At 38.5% G+C, this 12,644-nt stretch overlaps 1 protein-coding gene across 1 annotated transcript; it reads right to left on the reverse strand.

Moving 5' to 3' along the window:
- Positions 1–1,473: 1,473 nt before the first annotated feature.
- FAM162B (family with sequence similarity 162 member B) lies at positions 1,474–12,160 on the reverse strand. The gene is made up of 5 exons (XM_069489084.1): positions 12,120–12,160; positions 11,271–11,530; positions 11,013–11,121; positions 7,124–7,232; positions 1,474–1,976 (listed from the first exon to the last, which is right to left on the reverse strand). Exons 1-5 carry the CDS (start codon positions 12,158–12,160, stop codon positions 1,878–1,880), a joined length of 618 nt encoding a protein of 205 aa, XP_069345185.1. The 3' UTR covers positions 1,474–1,877.
- Between the last annotated feature and the right edge of the window lie 484 nt (positions 12,161–12,644).

Raw genomic sequence — 12,644 nt, forward strand, 5'->3', positions numbered from 1 at the left:
AAATATACGGTTTGATAGAAGAAATAAGACCTGGTATTAGATAGATCAGTAGAGTGACTATAGTTTACAATCATCGAGTATGTATTTCAAAAATAGTTAGAAGAGAATAATTCAAATGTCTCTAGCATAAAGAAAAGATAAATATTTAGGTGATGAATATCCCAAGTACACTGATTTGATCTTTACAAGTTATATGAATGTATTAAATTATTACATGTACCCTGAAACTATGTTCCTCTATTGTGCATCAATTTAAAAAAATAAAAAATAAAGCAGCCAGTGCCTTGGTTCATCTGGGGAATAGACTCACAAAAATGCTTCATGCCTTCTCTACCTATATTAGAATTCAAAAGTAAGATTATTGTCACAAGAATGTGTACTAACATTTTCATTTTCAAATCAAAGTAAGCCTTTTCTTAACAGAAAGTACAGTCATGCACCATATAACAATGTTTCGGTCAGCGATGAACCACATATATGACAGTGGTCCCACAAGATTATAATGGGGCATATATGGTAATAGAAAGCTCATATATAGCATTTGACATTGGCCCTCCAAATCCAGCAGGGAAATGACTCATATTTAGTAATGGTGCTGGGACATTGGGTTTTCCATATGAAAAAATACATACATAAATAAAAATATACTATTTAGGTTTGTGTAAGTACCTTATAGGATGTTTACACAATGATAAACTCACCTAATGATGCATTTTTCAGAAGGTATCCCCATCATTAAGTGATACATGACTGTATAAGTTCAATTTGGTTCGTTAGTTTGATAATAAGGACAGGCTTTGTCCTTAAAATTATAAGGTAGACATCCCCCATAGCTTCAAGGTTATGATGAAAAATATACTTAGAGTACATGCAATATACAATATACCAGAAATTATATCTTTTCAACTGCCTACATTTATTGTTTAAAAACTAACAGATTCTAAATTAAAGACGTGAGTATGAGATATATAACTTAAAAAAGTTTTTTTAGGACTGAAGTTTGAAGACCATTTTTCTTTCTCTAATGTTTTTGTCATTTTGAAAATTGCTTTTACAATTACTGTTTTAGTACTTTATCATTTGGGGAATAGATTTTGGAATTAATAGTCCTTGGTTTGTAAGACTTTTCAAAGCTATTTCACCTAGTTGTAAACTATGAAAAGAATAACCAGAGGGACTATCTGGTTACCAAATACAGTGGAACTTTGTTTAAAAATTAGTTTTGATTTTAAGGAACCCTTAATGATTTAGTTCAATCTCATTTTAATGACATGCCCGAAGTGCATGTCTTAGCATGATTTGCAGTGGCCAAAATGAACCAAATATTCAAATAAATTGTGGCATATTCATAAAACAGAATACTAATCATCAATAAAAATGAATGAACTAATGCTACACACAATTTGTGGATGAACCTTATAACTATGTTAAGTAAAGAATACACACACACACACACACACACACACACGTGCATACTGCATAAATTCCATTTATATAAAGCTCAAAAACAGGAAAAACTAATCTATGGTTATAAAACTCAGAACAATGGTTACCTCTGGGGATTAATGATTGAGAAAGGGCAGGAAGGAAGTTCTGAAGTGCTGTTGTTTTACATCTTGACCTTGGCAGCGGTTACACAGGTGTGTTCACTATGTAAAAAATCTATTAAGCTGTATACACTTTTGTGCACTTTTTTGAATGTATGATATACTTCAATAAAAGTTTGCTAAAAAAATAAAAATAAAAAAGATCTTGTGCTTCTTGTTACCAGAATAAAATCATGGCGATTATTTTGTTAAATGTTCTATTTTTTCCTATCTTCTATTGTTTTTGATGACAGGGATGGTATTCAGGAGAACACTTTGCCACTTAGACTATCATTTAGCCTTAGCCTGTGCAGCTAAGGCAGCTTCTTCACGCCACTTAGCTTTTTTTGCCAAGTTCCAACTTGTTAAGGATTCATGTCGTTGTACAGCCTGCAAAGAAAACAAAGCAAAGCATTGTGACTCTCTGGAAAAATTTGTATTTTAGCTAAACATACACAGAGGAGACTCTGTAAAAAAGAGAGGAGAAAAGTAACGTCAAACATCTGTCACAAATAGTATCCAAGAAAAATGGCCCTTTGGCATGGAAAAAAAATTACTTGTTAGACTTCCAGGCAGCAGGACAGCTGATGTCAGAAATCTGCCCCTATCCTCTTTTGGCACATACAGACATGTTTGTTGGATAAAATATAACAAAAAATATGCCCCAAATCAAGAAAGAAATCCTCAAGTATCAGACATGGAAGAAACTCAAGGCATGAATTGGTGGGGAACAGAAGAGACTGAAGCCAGGATGGAAGGACATGATTTTGGTCAGGGGGCATTTGGGAAAAACATTGGCCTGCACAGCTATGGGCTGGGAGTTTAATACCTGCACAGAATGGTGAGTCCAGGACTTGGATCTTGGGCATAGGGTTGAAAGCAGAAGGAATCAGGAAAAGGTACTCCTATGAAATGACTAAAACTCCTCTCCCCAGCCCAAGCGACTGGCAAGGAAACTAGGCATTTATCTGGGAGAAAAACTGCCTGTGAAAAGAACAGATATTCAGCACCATAATTAAGAGGTGAAAACTCTAGCTAGAAAATAGATCTGAGGAAATAATCTAAATTCAGCACAGAGATAAAGATACAAAAAGTAGAAAAGGGAGGCTAAGAGACACGGCGAATAGAACTATAAGTTCTAACATACATTTGTAATAGGAAGAAAGGATAGAATGGGTGAAGAGGCCATATGTGAAGTTATGACAGCTTAGACTTTTTCAGAAGTGAGGAAAGCTATAGATCCTCACAGACTGAAAAGCATACACAGTCCTTAGTAAAATAAATCAAAATTTAATAGATATTGGTGAATGTCTAATATGCATCTCACACTTAATATATTCAAAATAGAGAACTTACTTACTATGGTTTGTCCCTCAGGCCTACCAGTCTTTCCCCAGCCTTACACATCTCCATATATGGCAGCATCACTCAGTTCAGATTTGGAACTGAATCTGCAATTGCTCCCAGATATGCCTGTATTCATTTTCAGCACTGTTAAATGGATGTCTGAGAATGGTTCCTTTTTTTGCCAGAAAATGACATAGTATCTTCAAATACTTATACGAAAAATTTTGTAAGCTTAAAACAAAGTCTCTTAACGGTTTATGTGGGTTTTGAATACATTTTGTACAGAATATAAAACTCCTAATCATTTTGCAAGAATAAATACCTGTTGAACATCAGGGACATCAAGAATTACTGGACAAACTTGAACAAAAGCTTTTGTATAACTGGCGGATAAAATTAAAAATTAGAATCATGATTTAGTAATCACAGCTAATGATGTATTTCTTTTATTAGATCTGCATATCAATACGTGGCATATTTTTCCGTTGTCATGAGATTATAACCAAACATAAAATTGCAAAGTTTTTGACAATAATAAAGTATATCAATTATGTTGTTGTTATATGAAAATATTCTTATATTAATCTTTTTTTGTGAAGACAAAAAAGGTTTTATATTACACATATTTGTGAAATTTAGGGAAAGTGTTTTTGTGTCATTTGCAAACAAAATACAATTTATTGTAAGTTTTTAAAAAAAGGGAGGGAGAGATCAGATGTGTCAAATGCTGAGAGGTCAATGAAGGTGAGAATCATGAATATCATTAGTGGCCTTGATAAGAGCAGTTTGGTGGACATGTTGGGGCAAAAGCCTGATCAAACAGTGAATGGGAGGAGGAACTTTGAGACAGTGTGTATAGATACATCTACTGGAAAGGTTTGCCAAGAGCAATGGCACAGCTGCTAAGCTAAGAGAAGTTTTGTTTTTGTTTTTTGAGGGGTATGTCTCAGTATCATTTCTTGACTAACTTATGTTTCTCCACTCATCTATAAAGCCACTATTTCATATATTGAATCATCATGTAATGGTGTGATTTGAATGCAATTCTATTAAGCTGAATATCTACTGATATGCCAGTAATGCAGTTTTAATTATTGTAATTGTTTTGTTTTTATATCTTTTAGAGCTAGTCCTCCTTTAGTACTACATATTTCTAGTATTTTCTTATTTATCTTTTTCGATATGAATTTTAGACTCAGTTTGTCTACTTCCAAAACAAATCCTGTTGCTATTTTATTACTGTCATGTCAACTTTATAGATTTAGAGAAGACTGCCCTCTTTAAGATGTTGAGTCTTATACAAGATCATGAAATTTTTTCAGTCAAGTCTTCTCTTGTGGCCACTAGTAGTGCTTAAAAGTTGCTTTCATATATATTGCACAATTTTAAAATTTATTCTTAAGGACTTTATCTTTTATTGTTGTTGCCATTTTAAGTAGAGTCTTTCCCCCCACCCCCACTGGTTGTTGAATAAGCAGGAGAATGAAAATTTTAAAATCTTGTTACTATCTTGATTAAAACTCTCCATTCTCCAATGTGTTTACTATAAAATCTAAACTATTTGCAGTGACCAATCAGGTCCTGATACTTCTAGACTCTCACTGTTGCAAACCATCTTTTCTATGCTCATTACACTCCATCTAGACTAGCTCTTTTTTAATACAGGAAACCCTTTCTCATCTCTAGGCTTTGCATATGCTTCCTTCCTCCCCCTGGTCTTGCCGTGGCTAGCTTATTCTCATCCTCCTCAGAGAGGGATTCTCTTACCACCCCATCTAAAATGGCCTCTCCCAGGTCTTAGTATTTTATCATACTGTTCATTTCCTTCATTGCACTAAGAATTCCTAATCATCTTTTTAGTTTATTTGTTTACTTGATTACTCTACATTTTCCCCACTAGAAAATACCTGTTTTATCTTTTTTTTTTTTTTTTTTTTTGCCACGGTATTCTAATAACATCCATAGTGCCTGGCATGTTGCAGATACTAAAAAATATTTAGAATATTAATGATTGAAAACCAGTGTGTCTGCTATCACACTTTTCAAGAAGAGGAAATAGTAAAATCACTGGTACCGTAACAGAACTCAATTCTCAGTTGCTGTTTTAGTTAAAGTTATTTGTGTCAGCTTCACACAGAAAAATTCTGGCTACTGACTCATAATAGAATTGTATTTGAAACATAGGATTTTCAACTACAAGGAAAAAAACACTTTTCTGCAATTCAAATCATGTGTGTTGAAAATAAAATAATAATATTGGAGATCTCTAACATGCCAATTTGCTGATAAAATAGATATATTGAGTGTAATTGGTCTTCTTGCTTCATTTGGGGATATGTAATTACCAGTTTGAAAAACATTATTTTAAAGTACTATTGTAAATAAATCATTAGAGGGCTATTCTAAGTAAACAAGTTATCTAATTAATGTTTGTATTTTTAATTGCAGAAGAGGCAATATATTAACCATTAAAACATTCCTAGAAACTAGAGAATCATCAATTTGGCAGGCTATCATTTATGTGGGGTAGGTTAAAAACAAGAGATGATCAAATTTATTTACATGTTTGAGTATTCAGCCAAGTAAACATTTACAAATTTTTCCATTTGACAAGAACAATTTCAAAGCATAGGTTCTTTTCCAAGCAGATAGGAATGAATGGACATTTATATAATATTAATCAGCTTATAGGTTCTAGTCTCTGTGTGAAGTTAGTGGGCTCAGATACACATGAGTACCTGAGGAGTAAAGAACAGAATCATAGAATTAGGCAAAATGGTAATTGTCTAAATATGCCCAGAAAGTGAGGATGTGTGGAGTAAAGCAAACTATTCTGTTATACGTATGCACCTTGAAATGCAGTGTTCATAACTAAGGAAGTTATAATCTAGCTCTGATAGGTTCAGTTGCAGGTGCCACAGTGAAGAGAAAGACTGGTAAACTGGAGTGTGTCCAGAGGAGAGCTCCAAGATAGAAGTTGTTAGAAACTGAGCAGACCAAAGAAGAGAAGATATGTGTTAGTTATCTCCCAGTATTTGTGGGGCTGCTCTTTGTGGTAAAAAGTGACCAGCAGATGGAAGTATTTTGGGAGGCAGAAAATGAAATTATAGAGAGTATTCAGCCCTAAATTTCTTTCTAGAGGTATTAAACAGAAACCATACATTTGGGATAGCAAGGAAAAGGCTCATATATAGGATACAGATAAACTAGATGGCTTTGACAATCACTTCCAACTTTGCATTTCTAACTATTTCATAATTCTGTGCAATAGCTAATTGAGTTCATGGTTTAAGGAACAATCTATTCTTGTGATACTTAGTAAAATGGGTTCCAGCTCTATCCAGGATAATACAAGACGTACCATCTCACCATTGTTTTTTTGTGGCTGAATAGAACTCCATGGTATACACACACCACATTTTATTAATCCACTCATGTATTGATGGGCACTTGGGTTGTTTCCACGTCTTTGCAATTGAGAATTGTGCTGCTATAAACATTCTAGTGCAGATGTCTTTTTTATAGAATGTCTTTTGTTTTTTTGGGTAGATGCCCAGTAATGGGATTGCTGGATCAAATGGTAGTCACAAGAATGGAAAAACAAACACCACATGTACTCACCATCAAATTGGTATTAACTGATCACCACTTAAGTGCACATATAGTAATAACATTCATTGTGTGTCAGGCAGATGGGCAGGGAGGGGATCAGTATATACACACCTAATGGGTGTGGTGTGCACCACCTGGGGGATGGACACATTTGAAGCTCTGACTCGCATGCGACAAAGGCAATATATGTAACCTAAGCATTAGTATCCCCCGTAATATGCTGAAATAAAAAAAAAAACATTAAAAAAAAAAGGAAAAATCTAGCCTGGATAACTCTCATACAACAAAATTCTCCTTCTTGTACATATTTTAACCAGGCTGTGAATTGTCTTGTTTTTGTTTTTCTTTATAAGTGGAAACAAGTTTTTGTCCTTTCTAGCCATAGAATTAATTTGCTGACTCAAATTTCCATGAACAAATTTGTTTCTAGTATGATAGATATATGTGAGTGGCTTTGGGTCTCAAAGAGAAAATTTTGTTCTTACACTAAAGAACAGCAATAATCCCTGAATTGAGAACAAAGCCCATAACATTTCTGAAAATTCACAAGTCCATCTTTATTTTAAGGAGGTACTCACCCTTTTGGCTGATGCTATCACTGCAAAACAGGCGATAATTGTGAGTCCAATCATTATGTAACAAGCTTTTACTCGAGCTTTGTTTCTTGCAGCATCTATCATTTCTGGGCTAAACCAAGATGTGTATTTTGTTAATTATATTAAAGCAGTATGGTTTTCTTACATCAACAGATGATTTGCTATGTAGATATTTCAAAAATTTCCCTGAATGCAAACTACAAGTATGAAAGATTTCCAAATGCTAGCCCATTATCTTACCAATTTCAAATTATTTATTCAGATATTAAACTAATGTTAGCCACTATAAAACCATAATGTAGTATATTTAGTTTCTAATTCCTTAAAATATAAATACTAGAGATTATGACCTGACTCTCCATTATTTTTATTCATTAGTTAGACTAAAAGTAGGAATTAAAGCATATATATTTCTATGACTTGTATTCATTCAGCCTCTGTGTTACATAGGCTTTGTTTTCCATTTTTAATAGACTTATTATTTTTAAAAACTCACTTTCATCACTTTTTTTTTTTTTTTGAGACAGAGTCTCACTTTGTTGCCCGGGCTAGAGTGAGTGCCATGGCCTCAGCCTAGCTCACAGCAACCTCAAACTCCTGGGCTCAAGCCATCCTACTGCCTCAGCCTCCCGAGTCGCTGGGACTACAGGCACGCGCCACCATGCCCGGCTAATTTTTTCTATATATATATTTTAGTTGTCCATATAATTTCTTTCTATTTTTAGTAGAGACGGGGTCTCGCTCTTGCTCAGGCTGGTCTCGAACTCCTGACCTTGAGCGATCCACCCGCCTTGGCCTCCCAGAGTGCTAGGATTACAGGCGTGAGCCACCGCGCCCGGCCTCATCACTTTTTTTTTCACTGGCTTCCCAATCTGTTTTTGCTCCTTGCCAGACTATTGTGAAAAGAGACTAATTATACACTTTGTGAAAATGATTGTTAGAGAAAGGGTGTTTCCTTCATGGCTTTTCAGGAAGTTTTCAAAAGAAGTGATCAAAATTACAATAATTTGTCAAAGAAAAAGACAAAAGATACCTTCATTTTCTTGGTATTATTCTGAAATAGTACTTCAGTACTAAATAATCGTACTTTAAGTACTAGGTAATCTTATTTGCTAATAAAGTTATATGCAGGCCAGGCGCGGTGGCTCACGCCTGTAATCCTAGCACTCTGGGAGGCCGAGGTGGGCGGATCGTTTGAGCTCAGGAGTTCGAGACCAGCCTGAGCAAGAGCGAGACCCCACCTCTACTAAAAATAGAAAGAAATTATATGGACAGCTAAAAATATATATAGAAAAAATTAGCCGGGCATGGTGGCGCATGCCTGTAGTCCCAGCTACTCGGGAGGCTGAGACAGGAGGATCGCTTGAGCTCAGGAGTTTGAGGTTGCTGTGAGCTAGGCTGACGCCACGGCACTCACTCTAGCCTGGGCAACAGAGTGAGACTCTGTCTCAAAAAAAAAAAAATAAAGTTATATGCAAGTTTTCTAAGATTTTAACAATACTACTACAAAGTATTGTTACAAAGGGAATCATGCCTGAGGGGCCTTTATATCAAAATGAACTTTAACAATTTGCAATAATGTGAAGTGGTAGTTTGTAAATATGCATAACTAAAGCACTTGACTCTTCAGAATATATTCATCGGCATTCTTTCCTATCTAATGTTAAATTTAAGTAGAGCATAGTTACATTTTTAAAAAATTCCAGAAAGACAACTTGCAATTTCTCTTAAAAATGAAAAACTTTTTATCTTTTCCACTAGTTGGAAGACCACAGAAAACCAATATAGACTGTTTTCCTTAGATTTTAGGCAGAATAATGTAAGTTTTAACATGTTAGTTGCAAACAGGTTCAATCAGTGACACTGGATATATGGAGACATTATTAGATTATATTTGTTGCTAACTTTTGTTCCAGATGGAACCTAAAAGCTCTGATCCTTTTTACCCATCCATTTGGCTTTGATCTGTTATACCAAATTAGTTTAGCACTGAAAAAACAAGAAAAAGTACAGTTATTATTAAATATAATTAGTGTATGACACAAAAATTATAGGTCACTTGTTTAGTATATGTCCATTAAGAGCATAAAAAGTGCAAGCTGTTTGTATCATAAGTCTAACACTTAGCTCAATAGGAATATCCCTCCTAAATAGCAATACTTAAAAAAAAAGATTGTAGAAAATAAAAACTATTCAAATACATGTTTCCAACCCAAAACTACAACGCTTTTTATAGGCATCTTGTTTATAGTTAAATGCTCCTGTTTATAATACTTATTTTGACTGTGTCCCTGGGGAAATTAAATTGTTTCTGTAAAATGGGTCTCTCCACATACACAGCGATGTTAATCCACAATACTGGGCACTGGGCATAGGTTCTCTCCACAAACATTAAATTACAATAATCCTGGTTCTTTACATTCTTGATTACTCTGTTATGGCACTAGAAATCAAAATTCAAACAAATTGAGCGTGTGTGTTTTATTTTTTTGTTTTGTTTATGTTCTTTTTACTTCTTCATTTGGCATTTAAAGTATTCAATTCTCCATTAAAATTTGATAACCAGAGCTTGTGATGATAACGTCTTTTCTAAGGCTAATTTCTGCTTTGGGGTAAGTCTGTTGTTTGGAGTCTATGGATCTCAAGGAAAACAAAATTTGTTTTGTAATATTAGAAAATATGTCTGTAGTTGCACAAATGCTGAAAACAGATTTCAAATGCTATGCTATTTCAGATTTCATGACCATTCTTCATTAAGTAACTTGATCCAAGAAAGCAATGAAAATATTTCAGAATTCATTACTGATTGTACATTTCCCACTACTTTCCGCCCCCTCCCCCGCCATTTTCTTGAGATGCTTTCGGTAAATGGCAAACTAAAAGGATAAAACCGCAGGCAGTATGTGAAAAACAAGATACAGGCCGGAGTTTCCCTTACTCGTTCTAATAGGCATCCATTACATTGTGCAATATAATATACAGAATCTCTGAAATCCTTCTTTGCTATTATGGTTTTAGTCTTCCTTTGAAAAAATCAGTTTAAAAAGTAGATTTATTTTATTCTTAGTTTCTGTCCCTCTCTTTTTACTCATTCCCTTGTAAAAGTGCTGCGAGAGGCATGAACTGAAGCTGCAGAAAGATGGTTTTTTACAGCTTACATTTACTATCTATCCATCTATCTATTTTACAGGTTACGTTACCCTACACGTGAAGTTGTTAGCTTGAGTTTTGTCATTTACCATTCAGCGTCCCTCTGTCTTGGGTTTAGCGTCGAGGAGGTCAAACAGGCTGACACGCCTGCGCGTCCCAACCCGAGTAAAGTCGGTGCCTAGAAGGCCACAGAACCTCATCCTCCAGGCGTCTGTATCCACAGAAGGGAGGCCGCGTGGGCGCGGCTTCCCCCAGACCCTCCAGCGGCCCCACGAGCCACGACCTAAGGACCCCTTCCTTGGGTACAGTAGCGGGCCGGCCCCGGGCGAGAGTCCCTCTCCCCTTCTAGCGGTCCTGCAAACACCAGGTGCGCGCAAGGACCGCGCCTTCTGTCCGGCCTGAGGGCCCCACTACCCCGCCCGCCTGCTCGGAGCTTGCGGGAGACCCGTATCTGGGCGATGGTGGAAGTGCCCACAGAACTTCTGGATTTTCACTCTGCTGCAATCTCCCTGTAAAGCGTAGGGGCCCCCTGTCTAGTCAAAGAACTTGACGCTTAGCCGCCCTAGTGGGGTGCAGGTAAATTTCTCTCGTGGCGAGTGTTACTGCGAACGGGGTGGCACCGCGGCCGCCTTCGCTGCGGGCTGCGCGGCTCAGAGGGGAGAGAACCCCGCACCCCTCGTGGCTTGGCCCGACTCTCCCGCGCCGCATCCGGCACACTTACGGGACCTGAGGCGGGATCTCCTCCATCGATTTGAAACGCCCGGTCCACAGCAGGATTTTCTTGTCGAATTGCGAAGGCCTGTGCTGGACGAGCACCTTGTGAACCTTCCCTGCTGAGAAAGCAACAGAGAGGGGCCGGAGAACAGACCCACGGCACGGTGGATCAGCGCGCTCAAGCCTAGACTCCTGGCCCGGTCCCCTCGTCCGCCCTTCTGTAGCCACTTTTCTCCGGGCCATTCCCTCCCGAACTCCGGCTCACCTGGCCCTTGGGGTCCAGAGCCCCTGGGGGCTTCGCCGCTGGAGTAGCAGGTAAGACCCCAGGGCGGAAAAGGGGGGCAGCGGACGAAGCGTTCCCGGCCGCGGCGCAGGAGGCTCCCCACGGCCGTGAGCATGCTGCGCGCTTTCCCCGCGTCGCACCAGCACCGGCACCGGCACCCGCAGCCCAAACCGGAGAGCGTTCTCTGCGCCTCCTCCCCGCCCCCAGCCCACCACGCCCCGGCCGGGGGAGCTCTGCGGCAGCTGGAGTCCTGGCGCGACCACTCTCAGCTCCGGGTCCCCGCCCACAGCCGGTGACCGGGGGATGGAGCAGCGAGGATGTCAAGGCCCTAGAGGCTGCTTCCCCCGGGAGCGGCCAGTCTGTTTGGAAACTCCGGAACGCGCAGGCTCACCGCCTCCTGAGACGGCGCGCTCAGCTCTCCTTTTAAATGTGTATCTGGTATTGAGTAGAAATGTGTTTCCGTCGGGCTTTCAGCTTTAGATGCCACCGTTTCTGGCCCGGGAGAATAAAACTAAACCCTCTTCTCCAGGAAGAGACAACAGTCTCTCAACTGCAGGAAACGTCAAATATTTACCAAGCAAGTGTAAGGGCACTCGACAAACTTCTGATTTCTCCAGTACGAGATTTTTTTGAAGTTAGCTCTCACCCCACTCCCACCTCCATACTTTTTCGAGGCAGAACAACCTCAGTTCCTGAAATTGTTTTTCTCTACCTTTACATTTCTTAGTAAGCCCACGAACTCTCCAGACTCACTTCAAAATGTGCCTTTCTTCTGTCGCTTTCCACCATCTCTCCTCTGCTGAAAGCAGCGGGGCGGGGGAGAGAATCTACTCTTCTCTGGCATTAAATGGGAGCAGAGACTTATACTCCATAGTCGGAGGGAAGGGTTGTACAAAAACCCAATTTACTTGTTCGTTTCCGTAGACTACAGGCCGCCCAGCCAAGTGAAAGTGCTCACCCTCTCCTGTTATACTGCCTGTGAGATTCCCTCCCCGACTAGACACAGCTTTACACTTGTCATTTGATTTCCAGATATTTTTCTTCCTAACTGGAGACTGTCAGGCTCTTGAAGGCAAGAACTTCTGTGTAACTCCCAGCCAGCCAAGTGTCTTTCACTCAACAGTGTTTAACAAAAGAAGGCACATTAATAGCTCTGTAAAGACTTACGCATTTAGAGGAGCGCTTGTGAAAAGAACAAGGGCTTTGCCTTCACATGTAGGTGTAAATCCCAGATTTGTGACTTAAAAGTTACATAATCATGAACAAATCATTCAAGTTACAAGTCTTGGTCTCATTTGTAAAACCACAATTCCTATTAATATCTTTTAAGTTCATTCATGCAAAGACTACCAAAAC

This window comes from Eulemur rufifrons, chromosome 15 (assembly GCF_041146395.1).
Source record: "Eulemur rufifrons isolate Redbay chromosome 15, OSU_ERuf_1, whole genome shotgun sequence".
Lineage (NCBI taxonomy): Eukaryota > Metazoa > Chordata > Mammalia > Primates > Lemuridae > Eulemur > Eulemur rufifrons.

What these genes read in the sequence shown, in the direction of transcription:
- FAM162B (XM_069489084.1), bottom strand. Translation starts at nt 12,160, where the DNA reads ATGGAGTATAAGTCTCTGCTCCCATTTAATGCCAGAGAAGA. An exon ending in GAGATCCCGCCTCAGGTCCC is followed by an intron (nt 7,233 to 11,012) that starts GTAAGTGTGCCG and finishes ATCTTGGTTTAG; the next exon opens with CCCAGAAATGATAGATGCTG. An exon ending in TGATAGCATCAGCCAAAAGG is followed by an intron (nt 1,977 to 7,123) that starts GTGAGTACCTCC and finishes TTTTCTTTGCAG; the next exon opens with GCTGTACAACGACATGAATC.